General features: G+C 44.1%; 1 protein-coding gene and 1 pseudogene across 1 annotated transcript in view; both read left to right on the top strand.

Moving 5' to 3' along the window:
- Positions 1-5,655, top strand: part of LOC111963759 (olfactory receptor 10A4-like) — an 11,619-nt gene extending 5,964 nt beyond the window's left edge. Inside the window, exons 4-7 of the mRNA XM_070443755.1 lie at positions 2,158-2,323; positions 2,500-2,616; positions 4,608-4,756; positions 5,520-5,655. Of these exons, the coding sequence (XP_070299856.1) occupies positions 2,158-2,323; positions 2,500-2,616; positions 4,608-4,756; positions 5,520-5,655 (568 nt within the window). The remainder of the gene's footprint in view (positions 1-2,157; positions 2,324-2,499; positions 2,617-4,607; positions 4,757-5,519) is intronic.
- A 12,533-nt stretch (positions 5,656-18,188) lies between these two features.
- The window catches only part of LOC112081088 (uncharacterized), an 11,039-nt pseudogene continuing 2,724 nt past the window's right edge, over positions 18,189-26,503 (top strand).

The following is a 26,503-nucleotide window of genomic DNA, read 5'->3' as shown; positions in this document are numbered from 1 at the left end:
TCAGGAGTCTTATGGCTTGGGGGTAGAAGCTGTTTTGAAGCCTCTTGGACCTAGACTTGGCGTTCCGATATCTCTTGTCATGCGGTAGCAAAGAAAACAGTCTATGACTAAGGTGGCTGGAGTCTTTGACAATTACTGCTTCCTCTGACACCGCCTGGTATAGAGGTCCTGGATGGCAGGAAGCTTGGCCCCAGTGATGTACTGGGCTGTACACACTAACTTCTCTAGCACCTTACCGCGGATGCCGAGCATTTGCCATACCAGGAGGTATGCAACCAGTCAGGATGCTCTCGATGGTGCAACTGTAGAACTTTTTGAGGATCTGGGGACCCATGCAAATCTTTTCAGTCTCCTGAAGGGGAAAAGGTGTTGGCGTGCCCTCTTCACGACTGTCTTGGTGTGTTTGGACCATGATAGTTTGTTGGTGATGTGTACACCACGGATCTTGAAACTCTCAACCCGCCTGTTCAGCCCTCCTTTTTCTGTAGTCCATTATCCACTCCTTTGTCTTGCTCACATTGAGGGAGAGGTTGTTTTCTTGGCAAGACACGACCAGATCTCTGACCTCCTCCCTATAGGCTGTCTCATCGTTGTCGGTGATCAGACCAACCATTGTTGTGTCGTCAGCAAACTTAATGATGGTGTTGGAGTCGGGCTTGGCCATGCAGTCGTGGGTGAACAGGAGGGGACGAAGCACGCACCCCTGAGGGGCCCAAGCATGCACCCCTGAGGGGCCCCAGTGTTGAGGATCAGCATAACAGATGTGTTGTTGCCTACCCTTACCACCTGGGGGCAGCAGTCCAGGACCCAGTTGCAGAGCGAGGTATTTAGTCCCAGGGTCCTTAGCTTAGTGATGAGCTTTGTGGGCACTATGATGTTGAACGCTGAGTTGTAGTCAAAGAACTACCTTCTCACATAGATGTTCCTTTGTCCAGGTGGGAACGGGCAGCGTGGAGTGTGACTGAGATTGCGTAATCTGTGGATATGTTGGGGCAGTATGCGAATGGGAGTGGGTCTAGGGTTTCTTTAATGATGGTGTTGATGTGAGTCATGACCAGCCTTTCAAAGCACTTCATGGCTACCGACGTGAGTGCTACGGGGTGGTAGTCATTTAGACAGGTTACATTTGCTTTCTCGATCACAGGGACTATAGTGATCTGCTTGAAACATGTAGGTATTGCAGACTCGGTCAGAGAGAGGTTGAAAATGTCAGTGAAGACACTTTCCATTTGGTCCTCGCATGCTCTGAGTACACGTCCTGGTAATCCGTCTGGCTCCGCAGCCTTATGAATGTTGACCTGTTTAATGGTCTTGCTCACATCGGCTATGGAGTGCGTGCACAAAAATATTATTTCTCTCATATTTTGGGCACAAATGTGTTTACATCCCTTTTGGTGAGCATTTCTACTTCGCAAATATAGTCCATCCACCTGACAAGTGTGGCATATCAGGAAGCTGATTAAACAGCATGATCATTACACAGGTGCACATTGTGCTGGGGACAATATAAGGCCACTCTAAGATGTGCAGCTTTGTCACACAGCACAATGCCACAGCGTCCAACCGTCCTCACAACCACAGACCAGGTGTAACCACGCCAGCCCAGAACCTCCACATCCGGCTTCTTCACCTGCGAGATCGTCTGAGACCAGCCCCCCAGACAACGGATGAAACTGAGGAGTATTTCTGTCTGTAATAAAGCCCTTTTGTGGGGAAAACCATATTCTGAATGGCTGGGCGTGCCTCCCAAGTGGGTGGGCCTGGCTCCCAAGTGGGTGAGCCCATGCCCTCCCATGCCCACCCAAAGCTGCGCTCAGGCATGTGAAAAGCAGAGATTAGGGCATCATGAATTTATTTCCTTATATGAACTGAAACTCAGTAACATTTTTGAAATTGTTGTATTTAGCATTTATATTTTTGTTCAGTATACTGTCAATATATCTACCTGTAAATACCTGTATTTCCCTCTCAGGTATTCAAAGATAACGACCAACTTTTTATAGAAGGCAACTCTCTCTTTCTCTCTTTCTCACCCCCTATCCCACCCATCTCGCCCCCTTCTCCCCCTTCTCCCCCCTCTTCCACCCCTCTCTCCCCCCTCACACCTTTCCCCTTCCCCTCCCTCCCTCCATCCCTCTCTCCCTCCCTCTCTACCAGGTACACAGAGCTGATGACCAACAGGACCATGTCTCTCCTAACAGCACTGTCCTGGGTGTCAGCCATGATATCTCCAGCCATCACCACCATCCAGTCATCCCAGATGCCTTTCTGTGGGCCCAACCGCATCATCCACTGCTACTGCGACTCCACATCTTCACAGTCAGTGCCAAATCCAATTTGGCTCCCTAATTTTTGACGTCCTAGTGACTTTACGTGTATTAACTTGATGTACATAAAGTTTGTCTTTTTTAAATGATTACAATAAATTCAGTCAAACAATCAACCAACCACTCACCCACTCAAAGGCTGTCGGTGTGCTGACATCTGCGTCCAGAGCAGAGTATCTTCTCACTAGCCATGTGCGTGCCTCTTCTCCCCTTTGGCTTCATCGTCTTCTCCTACGTCAACATCATCGTCACCGTGATGCGCATGGCTAACACAGGTCAAATTCTGGAGGTGTGGAGTGTGGGGGTGGGGTGTGCAGGGGGGCTGGGTGGGAGGAGGCGGTGGGGGTGCAGGGGGGGGTGGGTGGAGCGAGGGTGGGGAGTGCAGGGGGCTGGGTGGGAGGAGGGGTGCAGGGGCTGGGTGGGAGGAGGTGTGCAGGGGGCTGGTGGGAGAGGGGTGGGGGTGCAGAGGGGGGCTGGTGGGAGGAGGGGTGCAGGGGGGCTGGGTGGGACGGAGGTGTGCAGGGGGCTGGGTGGGAGGAGGGTGGGGGGGTGCAGGGGGGCTGGGTGGGAGGAGGGGTAAAAGGGTGGTGGGTGTGTGACCCCACCACTAAATGTTTATGAGCATGGCCTTATTTCTATTACGACCTCAACATAACATCAATAGGTTTAGGCTACTACACATGATACTCTAATTTTCCCTATACCCAACATGAGGTTGCTACAACATGGCCTATGAATGAAAGTTTACACAGGTCGAGAGAAAAATTGAAGTAATCAAGCTGACAGTAACATTCAATACTACCTCGCACACTCTTGCCTGCGTCTAGTTGATCTAGGGTGTAATCATTAGTCCAACAGTTGTAAACGAGAGTTTCTATTGGACAAATTCAGGTATGTTTATCCCCATTTCGTTACGTTTACTTCCGTTTAATAAATGTTTTTCAACAGAATCGGCGGAATGAATACATCCCTGATCACACGCAAACACAGATCACTTTCACAGCAGCCGCATACAAACAGCATGATCACTTTGCTCATTGCACAATTCCTTCTCGCATCTACGTGCTCTCCTCCTCTCACCTTTTCCCTTCACTTGTGAACTTCAGGCACAACATATCAGCTGTCTGTGACCAGGCGAAATAACCTTTCCAAGCCAACCTTCATTTCATAACCGCTAACTGCTACACACTGCCTACATCATTGTCACCAAATTAGCTAATGTCATAGTCAACATAGCTACTAGATTTCACGCGTTAGTAAACCCGTTACAATCATGCACAACAGTCTACAGTCAGCAAGCAGTTTAGCAGTTACATTGGTGGAACCCGGTAGCAATAGACCAAAAGGTTACATTGACTTGGAAGAGTTCCGGTGTTGGATAGCCATAGCCACCTAGCTAACATAGCATCTCTCTTTGTTTGAGCTGGGTGTTTGAGTAGGATAAAGTAGCTAGCTTCATTTGCTAGCTAAGTAAATGAAAGTGAAAAAAATACAATGAATTATAGCTAGTTCTCTCTCTCTCTCTCTTGCTTCTCCTTCATTTGTTCAAAACTGCTCAAGTATTGTCTTTCTTTCTCTTTGAGTCAACTACTCACCACATTTTATGCACTGCAGCGCTCGCTAGCTGTAGCTTATGCTTTCAGTACTAGATTCATTCCCTGACCCTTTGATTTGGTGGACAATGTTAGTTCATGCTGCAAGAGGACGTCCTCCAGGAGTTGTCATAATTACTGTGTCTTAGTCTATGGAAGGAGGTGAGAACCATGAGCCTCCTAGATTTTGTATTGAAGTCAATGTACCCGAAGGAAGACGGAAACTAGCCGTCCTCCGGCTACACCTGGTGCTACCCTACAAAGTGCTGTTGAGGCTACTGTAGACCTTCATTACAAAACAGTGTGTTGTAATCAAATCTTTGCTGACGTGTATATATTTACTACAGTTTTATCTAAAAATTATAACTTTTTTTTGTTTCACTATTTTATTTTATTAAATTAACTGAGGAGTATGTTCCTCCCCATCCTCATCTGAGGAGCCTCCTAAGCACTAAACCTGGACTGCCAGGTTCACCATTTCACCTTTACATCACACATTGCTTGTCCTGTCCTGTCTCTGTCCTTAATTTTAATTACTCTCTCCTAACCCTAACCCACTGAGAACACTTCTCCATCTCTCCCCTCTCTAAACCCTGGGCAGGCTGAAGACCTTCTCAACCTGGGCTGTATCATTCTTAGCTAAACTAAACATTTCTTCTAACCCACTACTCTCCCCTCTCTAACCCAGGGCAGGCTGAAGACCTTCTCTACCTGTGTTACTCAGGGCTGTATCATCCTTATTTACTACATCCCCCGCTTCATAGTGAACGCTACACCCTACATCCCCAACATGACCACAACCCCTGACCTCCGCATCAGCCTCGCCATTTTCTCCAGGTAGGTAGAACACAGATTAGAGAGGTGGGATGGGAACCCAAAGGTTGCTAGTTCAAGTCCCGGGCCGGGCGATGCACAAGTGGAATGATCTGGCTACTTTTGTCAGATCATTACCACCACTGCCGTTGTGCCCTTGAGAAATGCACTTATCCCAAAAACAGCTATCCAACCAGGGGCTCCCCGGTCTGAACTAAACCCCTCCTGTTCCTGTCTCCCTTCTGTCCCTCTGTCCCTCTGTCCCCCTCGTCCTGTCTGTTTCTCCCCCTTCCCTTCATTCCTGTCCCCCTCCCCGTCTCCCCTCCCATCCTGTCCCTTTCTTGCCCTCTCCCTTCTCCCCCCTGCCATCCAGAGTCGGTGGAAGACCTTCTCCACCTGTAGTTCCCAGCTGTGTATCATCTCTCTGTACTACGTCCCCCGGTGCTGTGTCTATACCAGCAGCATCCTCAACTTCTCCATCAGCCAGGATTTTTTTTTTTGCCTAACCCTTCTCTAAATTGCAGGTAGCTTACAGATTAGAGAAGCGAGCCAGCAACCAGAAGGTTGTCAGTTTGAATCCCATGTTTGACAGGGAAAAATGTGGTTGGGAGTGGTGGGTTGCTGGCATCTGTGTCCTAGATGCCATCACCTGCTGTTGTGCCCTTGAGCAAGGAGATTAAACCCCTCACTGGGCACTACACTAGTAGCTGCCCATTGCTCCAGCCTCTCCGTGTGTGTGTGTGTGTGTCTGTGTGTGTGTTAATAATGTATTCTTCTTATTCTACAGTCTGCTGCCGCCCCTCCTCAACCCCTTCATCTACTGCCTCCGTACCAAGGAGATCAAGGCTTCCCTGGCCAAGTGGGCCTACMGAGKGCAGTCCAACGCACATCACAAACCCTCCATCCACCCCATAGCCTGCTGACAGGCACTCAGGCAGCCTGCCGCTAATAAAATCACACAGGAGGCGTTATGACTGCACTCTCACCTGTTCTCTCACCTATGAAGGAAGCCATTGGCCGAAACGTCCTCTGGTGATGCAGGTGTTGAGCCCCAGACCTGATATGTTTTTTACATTTCCTTATTCAATATGGTAAACAATAAACTTTCACACTTGTTTTTGCTGTCTGGTAGTTTGTTTTTGTTCCAGGAGTGACAAGTATAATTTTAGTTTTTATCTGTTGTCTAGTACTGTTGTAACGCTCGTTGTTGGAAGGATTGGACCAAGGTGCAGCGTGGAAGGCGTTCATCATGTTTATTAATGTGAACCAGCAACAAAACAGTAAAGAGTAACAAACGAAACGTACAGCTTTGTAGTGCAAAAAGGCTACAATACAAAAACAAGATCCCACACACAACAGGTGGAAAAAAGGCTGCCTAAATATGATCCCCAATCAGAGACAATGATAGACAGCTGCCTCTGATTGGGAACCATACCAGGCCAACATAGAAATACAAAGAGTACCCACCCTAGTCACACCCTGACCTAACCAAAATAGAGAATAAAAAGGCTCTCTAAGGTCAATCATGATTAAGGGGCAGGTTAAATGTGTGACTTGTTTTGCTAAGACTGTTCCGCCGAGTTGTTCTGGAGAGTATCTTATCTAGTTATTTTCTGATTATCAAATTTTTGCTCCTATTTGTAGCTCTGGCAACTATGTGCGTGTTTTCTATACCTGTTGGCTCCTCTCCCTGTTGGCTTTACAGATGTGCCCCACCCCCTGGCTGCAACCCTTCTAATTTAGTGTACCCTGCACACACAACCCATGTGAAATTCTGGGTCTCTGGTAACGTTTGGAACTGCCGATCTGCAGTCAAGAACGCTGAGTTCAACTCAGCCTATGCTGCCCTTCAGTCCCTTGACTTTTTGGCCCTGAGGGAGACATGGATCACCCCAGACAACACTGCTACTCCAGCTGCTCTCATCATCTGACTAGGTTTTCTCTCATAATCAGAGAGCATCTGGTCGACACAGTGGTGGCACAGGGCTACTCATTATTCAAATCTGGAGATTTTCTGTATCCTCCGTCCCTCACCTGTCCATTTCCTCATTTCAATTCCATGCTGTCACTGTCACTTGTCCGCTCAAGCTTATTATTGTTGTCATCTATCGCCCACTAGGTGCCCTTGGAGAGTTCCTCAATGAGCTGAAGGGTTATATTAGGAAAATTATAACTTTGTAATCTGAAGATTTTCCTTGGTGCCCCGACTTCCTAGTTAATTAAATTTACATGATTAGTTTAATCACGTAATAATAACAAGCTACGGGAAGCGCCTCCGGTCATGTGTCGATAGCGTCAGAGCAATGAGTTATAAAATCCAGATTTAGTCCGTTAGGCCAAACGGTACTATTTCTGTCGGTCAATCTTAATTTCTAGAGCAAGGGCATAGAGCCAGTCTTAAATAATATCCAAATTGATTGATTTTCCACAATGAGACAATTTAAACCTTCCACATTAACCTAGATGAGGCAACGCTCTCAGGTTAATTTAAAGTTTAATTCCCAAATGGCTATACAGGTTTGATTTATCATTACAATGGATCAAACAGTAAAATCTGCTTTTTCAAAGCACATTCAGTAAAACCCTCTCCAAAATCAACCATCGGGCTCAGGCTTCGGAAAGGTTCTCTCCCGTCCAGCCCTGATGTCTTGCCATCCGAGATTGGCATTGGTCCAATACTGCAGTACACAGCTGAAGCATGAGCAGGTAACGGTAGACATAAACTGACAGAAGGCGAGAACCGGGAAACAAATGACAAATGCAGAAAAGGGAAAAATGTTGCTAGCTATGGAGCTGCGTTTGAAAACAGAACAATTAAATGTAATTGCAAAAACTTATGTCGATGAACGAGCACAAACTCTTCAACAAAATCGTCTTCTCAGGAACAAAATCACTTCTACAGGAACAACAACATTTAGCCAAACATAATTTGATGACGTCCACGCCAAACTAGATAAATCTGACGAGTTATCTACAAACAGGAGCGCTCAACTTGATAACATGCATGCAGCTTTGTTGAACGTTACTCAAAGTAACAAGGTTCTACTGAAAATGCTGCAGACCAAAGACGATCAGTTAATGAACACAATGACTAAGTTGGATGACAGATCAGCAGAACTCATTGAAGTCACTGATCAAATGAATGATGCGAGAACTCAGGTGATGAAGATGGAAATATTGATTTCTAAGCAAGTGGAGGAAATCTCATCACAGAATCTCTCTCTCCGTACTCAAGACCTCTATCTGCAAACCATGACAGATAAGTTTGAGACCGAAAGGAGCAAGTGCGACACTCACGTGTCCCAAATCAGTACTCTAAGGGCTCAAGTGGACTCTGCAATGCGGCAGAATACCACCCTTAGGTACCATCTGGAAGAAGTCCAGAATGGTCATGCTCTACAATGTGACTATCCATCCAAGCAACCGGAGCCCGGTACTCAAAAGAGTAAAGACGATAGGTTTCAGACTTTGCCTCCCTCATGTGTCCCTCAGTCTTCTCCTCTTGGCCATTCGGCACTGTGTGATATGGTGCCTCTTCGGCCCCAATTTCCCCACAGGATAAAGCCAACCCTCTCCGTCCGTTTGGCGCGGAATACCTTGAAAAACTCGTCAAGAATTTCCCCACCTTTGACCCTGTTCCAGGACAGCCAAACGATACTGAGACGTTCCTAGCTGACATAGAGGACGCATTGGATGGCTACCGGAATGCTATGGGATCTGACAGGGTTTACCTGTTGAAGCGAATGTCTTATAGACACGTGACGAGGTTCATTCATCTACAACAACAACACGTGCTAGATGACTACGCTAAACTTGCCACAGCTTTGAAATTAGAATTCAGTGGTTCTGCGACTCGCAAACACGATAGCTCACTGGCTAACACTGTCAAACAAGCTCGGAACAAACACCCACAAGCTTACTATCATAGGCTTAGTTCAGCTTACTTTGGCTTACTCACTGAAACAGGAATGGAAGAGCTGTTACCATACAAACATATGTTTCTGTCGAACATGTATCCCACCTTCATTACCTACTTGGGCCCTACAGCCCACGTTGGCTTGAGCAATCTTACAACTCAGAGAGCTTGCAAGCACAGCTTTTGAGGCATCAGAAGTTCACAACGCTAAGAGCCCTGACCACTCGGTTTTGAAGTTTGATCAGGAGCACTCACTCCAGTTAGAGGGTGCATTATCAGGTATTGGAGCGTTGAGCGATGACGCACAACAACGGTTTCTACCACAAAACCACGATTCCAATAACCTCCGCATCAAAATAACTGTAAAGTACGTTGCCATCGAAACGACTACCACTACAATCAACCTGTTCTCTACGTTCCTGCATCCAACCCATACAAAGTGTCAGATCACAAGGTTAACAAAGGGTTAAAGGCGATCAAAACGTAGACAAATGTTCTCCAGAAGTTCCACTAGGTGAAGAACTAAAGGACTAGATGGGGAAGGACTAGACGAGGAATTACCGGACACCAGGTCCGCAGGAATTAATACCCATAGCAAGGACGTTAAAATTCAAATTTCTCCCGCTCTCACTCGAGACTCTATCCAGGGCCCACTTGATCAAGAAACAAGCCCACAGGCTTTGTCTATAGACTCAGACACAAAGGTTGCGAAGAAAAAGGTCAAAAGCTTCAGTAAAGCCAAGCCCACTCAAAATACGATTATTCTATCAACTTCCCCCTTGAACAGAAATGGCATATCATGTGGTTGCGAACAAACACTCCACTTTGTGGGGAACATGTCCACTAAACACGAATCTAAACGCCCATACCTGGAAACAGTCCTGCTTAACTTGTCATGCGCTAATTGATTCGGGCGCTAATTGATTGTTCATCTCTCAAACATTGTTCGATGATCTCAAAAGGGCTTTGAAGCCAACTAAACGTTGGTTAAAACCTTTACTTAATATCCATCCCGGGTCCGGGATCCTCCTCATCAAAAAAGCTGACTAGCATAGCCTAGCCTAACGGGACAGGGATATCATATAATATAATTTTCATGAAATCACAAGTCCAATACAGCAAATGAAAGACAAACATCTTGTGAATCCAGCCATCATTTCCGATTTTTTAAATGTTTTACAGCGAAAACACAATATGTATTTATATTAGCTAACCACAATAGCCAAACACACAACCGCATATTTTCACCATGTTTCCACCGCATAGGTAGCTTTCACAAAACCGACAAAATAGAGATATTAATTAGTCACTAACCAAGAAACAACTTCATCAGATGACAGTCTTATAAATGTTATACAATACATTTATGTTTTGTTCGAAAAATGTGCATATTTGAGTATAAATCATAGTTTTACATTGCAGCTACCATCACAAATACACCGAAGCAGCCAGAAAATTACAGAGAGCAACGTGAAATACATAAATACTCATCATAAAACATTTATGAAAAATACATGGTGTACAGCAGATGAAAGAATAAACATCTTGTGAATCCAGCCAATATTTCCGATTTTTTAAGTGTTTTACAGCGAAAACACAATGTAGAATTATATCAGCTTACCACAATAGCCAAACACACAAACGCATTTATTCACCGCAAAGGTAGCTTTCGCAAAAACCAGCAAAAGATATAAAATTAATCACTAACCTTTGGACAACTTCATCAGATGACAGTCTTATAACATCATGTTATACAATACACTTATGTTTTTGTTCGAAAATGTGCATATTTAGCGCTGCAATCGTGGTTATACATTGTGAATATGTAGCAACATTTTCCCAGAATGTCCGGAGATATTTTGGACACTCACCTAATCTGACCAAAAGAACTCATCATAAACTTTACATAAAAATACTTGTGGTATGGCAAATGAAAGATACACTGGTTCTTAATGCAACCGCTGTGTTAGATTTTTTAAAAATAACTTTACCATAACATACAGCTTGCGTTATTGCGAGACAGCGCTCACCAAAACGCGGAGAATAGGACTCAACATTTTACACAGAAATACGAAATAACATCATACATTTTTTCTTACTTTTGCTCAGCTTCCATCAGAATGTTGTACAAGGAGTCCTTGGTCCAGAATAAATCGTTGTTGGTTTTAGAATGTCCATTTCTTCTGTCGAATTCGCGCCACAATCCATCCAAGGTTGATAACATGCCATCCTCTCTTGCGCAAAGAACGGAAAACTCCAAAAGTCCCAATAAACGTTGAATAAACTGATAAAACTCGGTTGAAAAAACCTACTTTATGATCTTTTTCTAATAGTTATCAAATAAAATCAGAGCCGGAGATATTCGCAGTGTATACGATCGCCTTATCAGAAGACAATGTCGAGGTCCTTCGCGCGCCTTGGAAAACTGACAAAATGGCTGACCTGCCACTCCAAAAGCTCTTGTTCGACCTCAGATCAAGCTAGACACCCCATTCCACCTTCCACTGCCTGTTGACATCTAGTGGAAGGCGTATGAAGTGCATGTATATTGATAAATATAAGCCAGTTGAATAGGCAGAACCTGACACAGAGCCCCATTTTCAGAATTTTCACTTCCTGTCTGGAAGTTTGCTGCCAAATGAGTTCTGTTTTACTCACAGATATAATTCAAACAGTTTTAGAAACTTGAGAGTGTTTTCTATCCAATAATAATAATAATATGCATATTGTATGATCTAGAATAGAGTACGAGGCCATTTAAATTGGGCACGATTTTTTCCAAAGTGAAAACAGCGCCCCCCTATTGACAAGAAGTTTTAAAAGTGGAACGATACGATACTACGCTTCGAGGGGTCACTCAGACTACCTCAGCTCTCATATTGAGAGTCATGCTGAAACTACACTTCCAGGACGTATCGCTCGTTCACCCTGGGTATGTTACCAGCCTCGAATCTGTACCCCTTCTACTCGGAGCAGACTTGATGGATCGGCTACATCCACTGATGGATTGGAAAACCAACCATGTATGATGACAGGCCACAGTGCCTTCTCCACTGACCACACTGTCTTCCCCTAACGTTACCGGCAATGCAGTCATTCACAAGGGGTATCTGTCGAAGCACACCTTCGAAAAAGACGTTTCGAAACCTCTTGGTGCAGAATCCGATCCAAGGAGATATTACGATATCTCGACACATTCCTTCAGCATATCTGATTGACCATTCTTTTCATGATTTCGAGCCAGCCGTATGTGAATGAGCAACTTCCCTCCTCCTTGCAGTCGTGCAATACGGTAGTTGAGATGAACTTCTCTTGCCCTGTGGACACTTCCGCAAGAACTGTGGCCATCTCAGCAAGAAAACCATTGACGTACAGAGTGTACGCTGCTTCCGATGATACACCTTCCGCTTTGTGGGGGACTGTCACCCCTTACAATGACACTAATGGCGTCAGTCCTGCAACTGACCGGATGACTCCCACTGGTGAAACACTGCAATATCACAGACAGATATCCTCATCTTAGTTTGCAGGTACTGAAGAGATTGCCACACGCAGATGCAGTGGTGACTGACAGGCCTCGACAGCCACTGAGCTTTTTGAAGCACAAACACCAGGAGATTTGGTTGAAAGGTTACAGCCATTCTCATAACAACGCGGCCGCTGACAACTCTTACATAGGGTTTGACCTTTTCTATTGTGCCTCGGATACCAACACCACCCGCTGATGGGGGGTTCCCGTAACACAAAGGGGGGGAATAGTAGCCCAGACCCATTATGAGCCTCATCGAGGCCGGTGGGGGGGTCGAGACTACGTGCAACACCGTACGAGGCTGCCAGAGCATAAAACAAATCTAGTTGTAAACTCCCCTATGAGAACAGTGAGGAGCAGACAGGCCCCTAGACGGGGATAATCTTAGAACACATCTAAGTTATTACTGAGGTGTACAACACTGGTTGTAGAAGAAGTCCAGTGGACTTCCATCTCAAACAAATGGCAAAAATAGGCATGCCTTGCCATGTGTAGGTTCAACTATAATACAACTACCGTAATTTCTGGACTATTAAGCGCACCTGAATATAAGCCGCACCCACTGAATTAAAAAAAAATATGTATTTTGTACATAAATAGGCCGCACATGTCTATAAGCCGCAGGTGCCTACCGGTACATTGAAACAAATGAACTTTACACAGCCTTTAAACGAAACACGACTTGTAACAAAAATAAATAGGCTTTAACGAAACACGGCTTGTAACAACAATAAATAGGCTTTAACGAAACACGGCTTGTAACAAAAATAAATAGGCTTTTAAACGAAACACGGCTTGTAACAAAATAAATAGGCTTTTAAACGAAACACGGCTTGTAACAAAAATAAATAGGCTTTTAAACGAAACACGGCTTGTAACAAAAATAAATAGGCTTTAACAAAACACGGCTTGTAACAAAAATTAAAAAAATTGCAGTAAACAGTAGCCTACCAAGAAAGTCATTGGTCACTATCTTCCTCCTCCTGTGCACTGAAACCACTGAAGTCATCTCCTTCGGTGTCGGAGTTGAATAGCCTCAGAATTGCTTCATCCGATGTTGGATCGTCTCATAAATCTTATGCACCACGATGGTCCACCTCTAAAATCCTCAAACTTCATTGCGGTGGCGATTGTTTTGGCTTTCAGTCGGATCTGCACAGTTGAAACACCTCGGGCGTCTGCTCTCTGTGTGTTGACCCAGTCTTCAAGCTAATTTTCTAGTTCGGGCCATCTGCTTTTCTTCCCTCTGAAAGCATTTGTTGTCTTTTTGCACTGAGTCAGTTCCTCACGCTGCTGTTTCCAACGTCTTATCATCGACTCATTAAAACCTGTTGGGGACCAGGGGTACTATTTTCACTTTTGTTGAAAATCGTATGATTTTTAAACGGCCTCGTACTCAATTCTTGCTAGTACAATATGCATATTTTTAGTACCATTGGATAGAAAACAACCTCTAGTTTCTAAAAACGTTTGAATTTTTTCTCTGAGTGGAACAGAGGTCATTTGGCAGCACTTTCCCTGACCAGGAAGTAGAATGCAAGATGTCTATGCTCGCTTCAACGCTCTGCCTATACATGGTCATGCCACCTATGACCCGAAACACACCTCATACGTCTTCCTCTGGGTGTCAAGAGGACGTCAGAGGAGAAATTTTGTGTTTATCTTGTTCTGACGTGAAATAAGACCTATTTCTTTGACGTGACCGTCCATTTCCGGAAGTCTGAAGTGCGCGACTTTGAAGAGAGATTGTGTTTTGTTTTGCTGCCGTTTCGGATGTCAACTATCTCCGGCTCGGATTTGATTTGATAAATGCGACCATATCATCGTAATGTATGTTTTTTCAATATAGTTTAATCAGATTATTTGAATTTTTTCGGGAGTTTTTCCGTGTTCCGTTCTCTGAATTTATTTATGTTGGACAGATCCGTGCCAGTGGACCAGTACCCATGCTAAATTAAGGTGGAAAGTTGCCATTATGAATCCAAACAACGACTCATCTGGACAAAGGACACATTGATCAACATTCTGATGAAAGATCAGCAAAAGTAAGACCCAATTTATAATGTTATTTCATATATCTGTCGTGCATGTCAACTGGTCGTGCGCGCCCAAGTGTGTCTTGCTGGCGTGGCTATGCTAATATAGCGCTACATTTTGTTTTCGCTGTAAAACATTTAATAAATCGGAAATATTGTCTGGAATCACAAGAATCCTGTTTTTCAATTGCTGCACAGTATGTATTTCTCAGAAATGTTTTATGAGGAGTAATTAGGTATTTGACGTTGGTGTCTGTAAATGTTATTGCTGCTTTCGGTGCAATTTATGATTGTAGCTGAAATGTAATTTATGATTTATAACATAAATATGCACATTTTTCCAAAAAAAACATTGCTATACAATAAATATGTTATCAGACTGTCATCTTATGAAGTTGTTTCTTGGTTAGTGGCTATATATATCTTTATTTGGTCGAATTAGTGATAGCTGGTGATGGAGTAAAAAACTGATGGTGTTAGAAAGTGGTGTCTTTTGCTAACGTGGTTAGCTAATAGATTTACATATTTTGTCTTCCCTGTAAAACATTTAAAAAATCGGACATGTTGGCTTGATTCACAAGATGTGTACCTTTCATATGCTGTATTGGACTTGTTAATGTGTGAAAGTTAAATATTTCTAAAAAACATTTTTTTGAATTTCGCGCTCTGCCTTTTCAGTGGAATGTGGGAGGAGTTCCGCTAGCGGAACGGGGGAGTGAGACAGGTTAAGGCCAAGCTCCCGTGCAGCAGCTCTATTTCCTTTTCCAACAGCCAGATCGATCGCCTTCAACTTGAAAGCTGTGTCGTGTCTTTGCTATCGTTAAATTGAAGACTTATAGTTTTTATCAAAGATTCCTGTAATTAGGGATTACGCGATCACTTGAGTAATAACGTAACTAATTAACTATGAATTCGAGGGCACCAGGGAAAGTTATTAGATTACAAAGTTATAATTTCCCAATATAACCTTTCAGATATTTTCATATCTGATCAATAGTCTTCTGATTAATGATTTATTTATCAAAGGATCCATTTTCCATTTTCAGTTTGACTTATATCTTAACCCAAACAATTCAACAAGGCTGACCTGACTCCGTTCCAGTTAGTCTCATTCCAAACGTCGTAGATTGTTGATTATCTGCACGAACCCAGTCTTCACTATGAGTCATCCATACATCAATTGTCTTAAATCATTTATTTATTACTAACTAATTAATTCACARAAATGCATAAACAAACAAACAAACTTAAAAATAGTTACATGAAATGATGGGAGAAATATGCCCTAGTGGGCTGAACCGGCATTGCGGCTTGTTAGACAAAGAGAAAGTTGCGTTCGACTAAGAATTCACTACAGAGTCCATAATTATAACAACTGACATGCTAATCCTTACACATGAACGCTCACTCATTCGGGAACAATTGCAATCAATATATATATAGTTACGCTCGGTGTGTGTCGTCTTGATCGTTGAAGAGAAGTTCGTTTTGGTTGGAGTTCCTTCTGTCTCGGTTATTGTGGATAGTTCAGAGTGACATTCGTTATAGAATGGATGTTTCGGCGGTTGTCTTTCTTCGCGTTCAATGATACCGAATTCCTAGCTGCAGACTAGTAGTCAATATCAAAACTTGTTCTTATTCGTATAAGAGTTTAACCACGTGGTATGGTTAAAGATTCAGCAATGTTACCTTAACCTTCGTTCTCCCCATGGAGAGAAAACATGGTCTAATGGTAATTTCTTAGAGTTGGCTTTTATTCAGATAGCAGGAAGGGGCTGTCCTTGGATGTCTGACCCAACTGGCTCAGGGGCGGGTCCTCGGGTTTAGTTCAAATCAAAAAGGGATTTGTATTTTTCTTAATTAAACAGTCCAAAATCATATTACACAATTATACAAACAGTATCATACTCACTCATTCATTTTATACAACAAACAGATGTAAACCTCATATCTGAGGTTATTATATAAACAGCGGTATGGTAATGTAGTCCCACAGTCTCTCATGAGTTTCCCCCGTGGTGACCAATGGTCATGTTAATAGCTGGACTCTCCACCGATCTTTTATACTTTTGCAGGAACATGACATATGTTCGTACCTCAAGTTCTGTGAGGTGGGAGAAAATTCCTTTGTCCTGAAAGTTTACCCTCTGTCTAATACTGTTGGGCCATGAGGAGATTCTCAGGAATTTACGACCTCTCTGTGACCACAGCATGGGTTGAAGGGGCAGGGAAAGGCAGGGAGGGGGGGATGGGGTTTGCAATACCCAAGCAGGCGACGTCATGACAGCTGCATCATATGCATTTCTCCGTGTCTTTGCCATGATGAGGGTGACAAAATGACTACCGTAATCAGAATGATGGGAAGTTTGAGTGCGCTCGATTTACGTCACATTATGTGACGGTGCTCAGTTTTTTGGCGGCATGAATCTTGTGAAAGCGGGAAAAATCCATAAATTAGCCGCGTCATTGTATAAGCCGCGAGGTTCAAAGCGTGGGAAAAAGTAGCGGCTTATAGTCCGGAAATTACGGTAGTAAAATGTTCTAATCATGTGTTCCGGCAGGATAATAGTTCAGAATAAATTGGTAGGATAGCTGGTCCCGTTGAGTACCAGTACCAATGCCATTAACAGTCAGTCCAGCTACAATCAGTAAGAAGGTTAGAGACCTAACTAATCAAATTAACCTTGACAACAGCGACAGAGTATTCAGGAGTCACTCAGAGTGCAACACGGGGAAGGGAATCTCAAGAGCACTCTTCCAATGGTCAACACACATGCCACCAATAAATAGAACCCTCAATTCAGGAGGAAAGTTATTAGAAGTCATGAACCATGATGACACCGCATAAGACTGATATAGTGCTTATAAATCAAATCAAATCAAAGTGTATTTGTCACGTGCGCCGAATACAACAGGTGTAGACCTTACAGTGAAATGCTTACTTACAGGCTCTAACCAATAATGCAAAAAAGGTATTAGATGGACAATAGGTAGGTAAAGAAAAAAACACCAGTAAAAAGACAGGCTATATGCACAGGTTGGTCGGCCCAATTGAGGTAGTATGTACATGAATGTATAGCTAAAGTGACTATGCATATTTGATAATCAGAGAGTAGCAGCAGTGTAAAAAGAGGGGTTGGGGGGGTTGCAGATAGAGTACTTCCATTGTGAGGTTAGCTCCTCTGTGGATAACATAGTTTTGAAATAGACTTCTTCAAAATTATCGCCACATACCTATCGCCACTAAAATAGTGGAAGACGCAGTGACTTGTAGTAAAACCACTACAGACTCCCTCGACACCAATTCTGACTGACCTCAAGGCATTGACCTGAAAATTACCTGATTACATCAGACTCATTCTGAACAAGTTGTAGTCTGCCAAGAAGGATACTTGGTTTTCTTCCCTTGACATGCGCTCTTGTGTAAGCATAAACGCACATGTACAATGGAACATCCAATTAGGATTTATATTAGGATCACTTAAGGGTCAGAGCAAAATACCAGCCTTAGTAAAGTTGAACATTTACTTTGAGGCCATTGACGCTACAGCTACACCAGTTTTCTTCCCAGAAGTCCATAGGTCATCCCTGTAGACTACCCAAAACTAGTGCCTTACAGCTGTGGACTTATCATATAGTTATCAACTTAGTGCCTAAGCAACAAACACCAAGTAGGAAAACCCGAGACATGACATCTAAGACAATGCCATGATAGTCATTTTGCCAGGACCTTGGTTGTATATAGAATTCAGTCCAATTAGATGATTTTGGTGTGAGAACTATATTTTGTATATCTTTTGTTTATGCTTTCATTCCTTTTCAGTTCAGTTCCTTTGACACTTAGGAAGTGATAGAGCCATAAACAAAGTCCACATACAACCATCACTTAGTGCCACAACGCCACTTCATTGGGGAATGAATGTAATTATATATATTTTGTGAGTGTGCGTGCGTTGTTAACATCTGCCTAAGTTAATGCCCAGATCTTCCAGTCTGGACATCCAGGCGACGGGTCCGGAACACCGATCCCAAACCTGGACACTGCCCATCCTTGTGGCGGCCTGCCCCGCTGTCAGAGAACATACCAAGGTAAACATCAGAGGGGGAGACCGCAACGGCGATCACCAACCAGGACATCCCCTGGCCATTCCTGTGGTACTTTGCAGCTTCCAGGAAACCTACCAAGGTAAACCATAGAGGGGGACCGCAACGGCGATCACCAACTGGACATCCTCTGCCCATCCTTGTGGTGGACCGCTCCGCTTTCAGAGAGCCTACCAAGTTCAACCACCAGTGGGGGACTTCAACGATGATCTAGAAACAGAACATCACGTGGTCATTATTGTTATGTTGATTTGTAACTTGCAGGATAACCACAAGATCCAAACCACCAGGGGGGGACTGTCAAGACATGGCCCTTCCTGGGTATAGATCATGGCGTCCTTCTCTCTCACTCGCTCCTTGTCAACACAACCAAATATCAACAATTGAAGGAAATGCATATTTTGTGCCACTGATTTAGTCTGGTTTTAATTCCTGTATGTCGACAAATTAATCATTTATATGTTGGATTCACATGTCCATCTCAACTAAGAATCAAAGTTAAAGAATAGGACAAAATAAAATCTAACTTAATCAAATCAAATTAATAATTGAAATTCAAATTTCTACTAACAGATCACTATAGAGCTCATGAGTTATTGGAAAAAAATAACAACATGTGATCTGTTTCTTAAATTATAAGTTGATCTGGGCTTTGGCGTTCAGGTGGCCATGGAAAAGATGTCACTGATCAATAAAACAAGCTTCAAAAGGATGATGCAAGACCTGATGGACGTGCTCTTCACCAGGGAGGAGATGGCGGTGTCCTCCGTGTCGGGCAGGAAGTCAAAACATCGTTCAAGATGTAGAGCTCCCTAATAACATTGCTTTCATAGATTAGGAATGTAAGAGTGTGACTGTGAATTATTCAAATGATATGTCATGATTAATGTTTCTTTATTTTACTTTCAGCTAATGTTCAGAGATGTTTTGAGGGGGTAGACAAGGCCTCATTAAGGGCTACCATGGCCTACAAGCTAAAGGACGTCGTCACCCAAATGGACGTCGTCACCAAAATGGACGTCGTCACCCAAATGGACGTCGTCACCCAAATGTATTAATAAAGATGTTTTGTTGGTCAAAATTAAGTCATTATTATGCTAGATTATCTTTTCTAATCTAATGTCAATGTTAAATAAATCCCATGAAGTATCCACAGAAAATTAAATGAACAACCCATTAACATCCAATGGGAATATGAGATAATCCTATGAAACCCAATGGTATTCTTGTCAATTTCCAATGGGGAACCATAGGATTGTTGCCACAAAGTTGGAAGCACAGAATCATCTAGAATGTCATTGTATGCTGTAGCATTAAGATTTCCCTTCACTGGAACTAAAGGGCCTAGTCCAAACCACGAAAAACAGCCCCAGACCATTATTCGTCCTCCACCAAACTTTACAGTTGGCACTATGCATTGGGGAAGGTAGCATTCTCCTGGCATCCACCAAACCCAGATTCGTCCATCGGACTGCCAGATGGTGAAGCGTGATTCATAACTCTAGAAAATGTGTTTCCACTGCTCCAGAGTCCAATGGTGGCGAGCTTTACACCACTCCAGCCGATGCTTGGGAATGCGGATGGTGATCTTAGGCTTGTGTGCGGCTGCCCGGCCATTGCAACCTGTTTCATGAAGCTCCCGACAAACAGTTATTGTGCTGACGTTGCTCCCAGAGGCAGTTTGGAACTCGGTAGTGAGTGTTGCAACCAAGGACAGTCTATTTTAACGCACTTCAGCACCCGGCAGTCCCCTTCTGTGAGTTTGTATGGCCTACCACTTCGTGCCTGAGCTGTTGTTGCTCCTAGATTTTTCCACTTCACAATAACAGCACTTACAGGTCACGGGGGCAGCTCGAGTAGGGCAGACAGTTGACGAACTGACTTGTTGGAAAGGTAGCGTCCTATGACGGTGTCACGTTGAAAGTCACTGAGCTCTTCAGTAAGGCCATTATACTGTTTGTCTATGGAGATTGCATGGCTGTGCTCGATTTTATACTCCTGTCAGCAACGGGTGTGGCTGAAATAGCCGAATCCACTAACTTGAAAGGGTGTCCACACACTTTTGCACACAAAAAAGATAGAGAGAACTTGCATAGCACTAGAGAGGGGTGGCCAGTGATGAAAACATTCTGTAATCGACATCATGAGTAATGTGACAATGATGACATCACCAGGGTGGAGGTCTCTGATTGACTGTTGGCTGTCTTGTCAGAGGGCATGTTGGGTATAAAGTTGGGAGGTACAGAGCGGCTAACGCCACACACCTCTGGGGCCACTGGTTGGGAAGGAGGTAAGGATGGACAGAGAGCGAGAGAGAGAGAGGGAGAGAGAGAGAAAGCAAGAGGGAGGGAGAGAGCGAGATATTCCAGGATCTTCAACATCTCTCTCTTTTATGTAACTCTCGCTAACTTTCTCTCTATTACTCTCTCCATTTTAGGAGTTAAGGAAGGAGAGAGTGAGTTCATCCAGGGTCTTCAACATCTCTTTCTTTTATGTAACTCTCTCTAACTTTCTCTCTATTACTCTCTCCATCTTAGGTGGAGGTAATGATGGAGAGATGGAGGGTCACCAGATTCTCTCTCTTTTCTGTACATTTCTCTCTCTCTCTCTTACTCCATCTTAAGTGGAGGTAAGGACCGAGGATGTAGGGTCTCCAGGATTTCTCTCTTTATATGTCACTTTATATGTCACTCACTTTCTCTCTCTAACCTGGGAGGTAAGGATGAAGAGGGATCCTCCAGGGTCTTCAGCATCTCTCTCTCTCTCTCTCTCTCTCTCTCTCTCTCTCTCTCTCTCTCTCTCTCTCTCTCACTCATTATCTCTCTCTCTCATACTTATGGGAGGTAAGGATTGTAAAGGCTTTATCTCTCCTCCTCCATCCCCCACCTTCCCAGGACAGTATGTTTGAGGTGAATGAGAACTACACGCGTGTGTCAGAGTTTGTGATCGTGGGCTTCCCAGGGCTCTCATCCATCCTTAAACCAGCTGGTGGCCTGGTTCTTCTTCTTCATCTATGTGACCACGGTGGTGGGGACCATCCTGCTGGTGGTGCTGTTTGCCCTGGAGCGCAGCCTGCAGACCCATGTACATCATCATGCTCAGCCTGGCACTGTCAGATATAGGTAAGATACTCAGCCTGGCTCTGTCAGATATAGGTAAGATACTCAGCTTGGCACTGCAGATATAGGTAAGATACTCAGCCTGGCTCTGTCAGATATAGGTAAGATACTCAGCCTGGCTCTGTCAGATATAGGTAAGATACTCAGCCTGGCACTGTCAGATTTAGGTAAGATACTCAGCCTGGCACTGTCAGATATAGGTAAGATACTCAGCCTGGCTCTGTCAGATATAGGTAAGATACTCAGCCTGGCACTGTCAGATATAGGTAAGATACTCAGCCTGGCTCTGTCAGATATAGGTAAGATACTCAGCCTGGTCTGTCAGACATAGGTAAAATACTCAGGCTGGCTCTGTCAGATATAGGTAAGATACTCAGCCTGGCTCTGTCAGATATAGGTAAGATACTCAGCCTGGCTCTGTCAGATATAGGTAAGATACTCAGCCTGGCACTGTCAGATATAGGTAAGATACTCAGCCTGGCTCTGTCAGATATAGGTAAGATACTCAGCCTGGCTCTGTCAGATATAGGTAAGATACTCAGCCTGGCTCTGTCAGATATAGGTAAGATACTCAGCCTGGCACTGTCAGATATAGGTAAGATACTCAGCCTGGCTCTGTCAGATATATGTAAGATACTCAGCCTGGCTCTTGTCAGATATAGGTAAGATACTCAGCCTGGCACTGTCAGATATAGGTAAGATATTCAGCCTGGCACTGTCAGATATAGGTAAAATACTCAGCCTGGCACTGTCAGATATAGGTAGATACTCAGCCTGGCTCTGTCAGATATAGTAAATACTCGGCTGGCTCTGTCAGATATAGGTAAGATACTCAGCCTGGCTCTGTCAGATATGGTAAGATACTCAGCCTGGCTCTGTCAGATATAGGTAAGATACTCAACCTGGCCTGTCAGATATAGGTAAGATACTCAGCCTGGCTCTGTCAGATATAGGTAAGATACTCAGCCTGGCTCTGTCAGATATAGGTAAGATACTCAGCCTGGCTCTTTCAGATATGGTAAGATACTCAGCCTGGCACTGTCAGATATAGGTAAGATACTCAGCCTGGCACTGTCAGATATAGGTAAGATACTCAGCCTGGCACTGTCAGATATAGGTAAAATACTCAGCCTGGCACTGTCAGATAATAGGTTAAATGATACTCAGCCTGGCTCTGTCAGATATAGGTAAAATACTCAGCCTGGCACTGTCAGATATAGGGAAGAGACAGAAGTCATCATGACAGGAAGGTTATCCAGTTAAAATGTGTGTCTGTAATGACATGTTACCATGAACTTCCTGTTCAAATGTGTGGCCTGTTCTCCAATCTGCATAGCACCAAAAAATTCACTAATCAATTGATTTATGTTTCTTTAAAAATGTTGATATGTTGTGGTACTTGTTCATGTCCCAGGCGTATGCACGGTGTCCCTTCCCAAAGTGATAGCTCGGTACTGGTGGGACGACGCTGGCATCTCTTTCTATACGTGTCTGATACAGAAACAATTCATCCACTACTTTGGAACACTCACCTCTCTCATCATGATGACCATGGCTATGGACCGATACCTGGCTATCTGCTTCCCTCTCAGGTAATATAGATCTACTTAACCCTAACCTTAACTCATAAGAGTCTAAGCCCTGTCTAAGATATATCTAATTGTTTTCTGAAGGTCATACCAAGGATCAATTTACTATTTGATTTTGAATTTTGAAACATTGTACTACTATATATAATTTTTATGTGATGAAAAAATAGTTTGGGCCTTACTGTTATTAGCCCATACAAACGCATTGAATAACAGATTCACTGCATGGAACAACAGATAGTCCTTACTGTTATTAGCCCATACAAACACATTGAATAACAGATTCACTGCATGGAACAACAGATAGTCCTTACTGTTATTAGCCCATACAAACGCATTGAATAACAGATTCACTGCATGGGACAACAGCTAGTCCTTACTGTTATTAGCCCATACAAACACTTTGAATAACAGATTCACTGCATGGGACAACAGCTAGTCCTTACTGTTAATTGTCTATACTTTGACCATTTTCAGGACCTTCCTCTGACACCGCCTGGTATAGAGGTCCTGGATGGCAGGAAGCTTGGCCCCAGTGATGTACTGGGCTGTACGCACTACCTTCTCTAGCACCTTATTGTCGGATCCCGAGCAGTTAACATACCAGGCAGTGATGCAACCGGTCAGGATGCTCTCGATCGTGCAGCTGTAGAACTTCTTGAGGATCTGGAGACCCATGCCAAATCTTTTCAGTCTCCTGAGGGGGAAAAGGTGTTGTCATGCCCTCTTCAAGACTGTCTTGGTGTGTTTGGACCATGATCGTTTGTTGGTGATATTAATGGGGGCCTGTTCGGCCCTCCTTTTACTACAGTCTATGATTAGCTCATTTGTCTTGCTCACATTGAGGGAGAGGTTGTTGTCTTGGCACGACACTGCCAGGTCTCTGACCTTCTCCCTGTAGGCTGTCTCATTGTTGTCGGGGTTCAGACCTACCACTGTTGTGTTGTCAGCAAACTTAATGATGGTGTTGGAGTCGTGCTTGGCCACGCAGTCATGGGTGAACAGGGAGTACAGGAGGGGACTGAGCATGCACCCCTGAGGGGCTCCTGAGGGACCCCAGTTTTGAGGATCAGCATAGCAGATCTGTTGTTGCTTACAATGACCACCTGGGTGCGGCCCATCAGGAAGTCCAGGATCCAGTTTCAGAGCGTTGTATTTAGTCCCAGGGTCCTTAGCTTAGTAATGAGCTTTGTGGGCACTATGATGTTGAACGCTTAGCTGTAGTCAATCAACAACATGCTCACAAAATGTCAGTGTTCCTTTTGTCCAGGTGGGAAAGGGCAGTGTGGAGTGCGAATGAGCTTGCGTAATCTGTGGATCTGTTGGGGCAGTACGCGAATTGGAGTGGGTCTAGGGTTTCTTTGATGATGGTGTTGATGTGAGTCATGACCAGCCTTTCAAAGCACTTCATGGCTACCAACGTGTGTTCTATGAGGCGGTAGTCATTTAGGCTTGTTACATTTGCTTTCTTGATCACAGGGACTACAGTGGTCTGCTTGAAACATGTAGGTATTGCAGACTCGGTCAGGGAGAGGTTGAAAATGTCAGTGAAGACACTCGCCAGTTGGTCCACGCATGCTCTGAGTACACGTCCTGGTAATCCGTCTGGCCTTATAAATGTTGACCTATTTAAAGGTCTTGCTCACTGTCACGACTTCCGCCGAAGTCGGCCCCTCTCCTTGTTCAAGCGGTGTTCGGCGGTCGACGTCACCGATCTTCTAGCCATCACTGATCCATTTTTCATTATCCATTGGTTTTGTCTTCCATCACACCTGGTTCCAATCCCATCAATTACATGTTGTGTATTTAAACCTCTGTTTCCCCTCATGTCCTTGTCGGTGATTGTTTGATTGTATGTTTGTGCAAGTTATGTGTTGGTGCGCGACGGGTTTTGTACCCACTTTGATTATTTTATATATTTTGGTTTTTGGAGTTTTGTTAACTTTTATTAAACGACTCCATTTATACCAAGTTCGTTCTCCTGCGCCTGACATGAGGGGAAACAGAGGTATTACAGACTCGGTCAGAGAGAGGTTGAAAATGTCAGTGAAGACACTTGCCAGTTGGTCCGCGCATTGTCTGAGTACACGTCCTGGTAATCCATCTGGCCCCGCAGCCTTATGAATGTTGACCTGTTTAAAGGTCTTGCTCACATCGGCTATGTAGAGCGTGCACAAAAAGCTTATTTCTCTCATATTTTGGGCACAAATGTGTTTATATCCCTTTTGGTGAGCATTTCTTCTTTGCCAAGATAATCCATTCCTCTGACAGGTGTGGCATATCAGGAAGCTGATTAAACAGCATGATCATTACACAGGTGCACATTGTGCTGGGGACAATATAAGGCCACTCTATGATGTGCAGCTTTGTCACATAGCACAATGCCACAGATGTCTCAAGTTTTGAAGGAGTGTGCCACTGGCATGCTTACTGCAGGAATTTCCACCAGAGCTGTTGCCAGAGAATTGATTGTTAATTTCTCTACCATAAGGCATCTCCAAAGTTGTTTTAGAGAATTTGGCAATACGTCTAACCGTCCTCACAACCMCAGACCACGTGTATCCACGCCAGCCCAGGACCTCCACATTCGGTTTCTTCACTTGCGGGATCGTCTGAGACCAGACACCCAGACAACTGATGAAACTGAGGACTATTTCTGTCTGTAATAAAGCCCTTTCGTGGGGAAAAACATATTCTGATTGGCTGGGCCTGTCTCCCCTGTGGGTTGACCTGGCTCCCAAGCGGGTGGGCCTATGCCCTCCTATGCCCACCCGTGGCTGCACCCCTGCCCAGTCGCGTGAAAAGCATAGATTAGGGCTACATTTATTTATTTCAATTGACTCATTTCCTTATATGAACTGTAACATTTTAAAAATTGTTTAATTTTGCATTTAAATTCTTGATCGGTATACTGTAGATATATCTACCTGTAACTACCGGTATTTCCCTCTCACGTGTTAATACGATAACGACCAACCTTTTACAGCAGGCAACTCAGATAACTCTCTGTCTCTTTCTCACCCCCTATTCCACCCCTCTCTCCCCCCTCACACCTTCCCCCTCCCCCTCCCTCCCTTCATCCCTCTCTCCCTCCCTCTCTACCAGGTACACTGAGCTGATGACCAACAGGACCATGTCTATTCTAACAGCCCTGTCCTGGGTGTCAGCCATGATAGTTCCAGGCGTCACCACCATCCAGACATCCCAGATGCCTTTCTGTGGGCCCAACCGCATCATCCACTGCTACTGCAACACCTTGTCAATGAACCAGTGAGTGCCCGCATCCCAAATTGCTCCCTATTTTCTTTAAAGTGCACTACTTTTGACTCCTAGTGACTTTACTGTGTTATACTTGATGTACATACAGTTTATGTATTTTTTTTAAATGATCAAATAAATTCAGTCAATCAACCAAACAACCTCTCACTCACTCAACAGGCTGTCGTGTGCTGACATCTCGTCCCAGAGCAGAGTATCC

The sequence above is a fragment of the Salvelinus sp. IW2-2015 genome, linkage group LG5, assembly GCF_002910315.2.
Source record: "Salvelinus sp. IW2-2015 linkage group LG5, ASM291031v2, whole genome shotgun sequence".
Classification (NCBI taxonomy): domain Eukaryota; kingdom Metazoa; phylum Chordata; class Actinopteri; order Salmoniformes; family Salmonidae; genus Salvelinus; species Salvelinus sp. IW2-2015.
The sequence above is the reverse complement of the archived record's forward strand: the minus strand, read 5'-3'. Positions and strand labels throughout refer to the sequence as shown.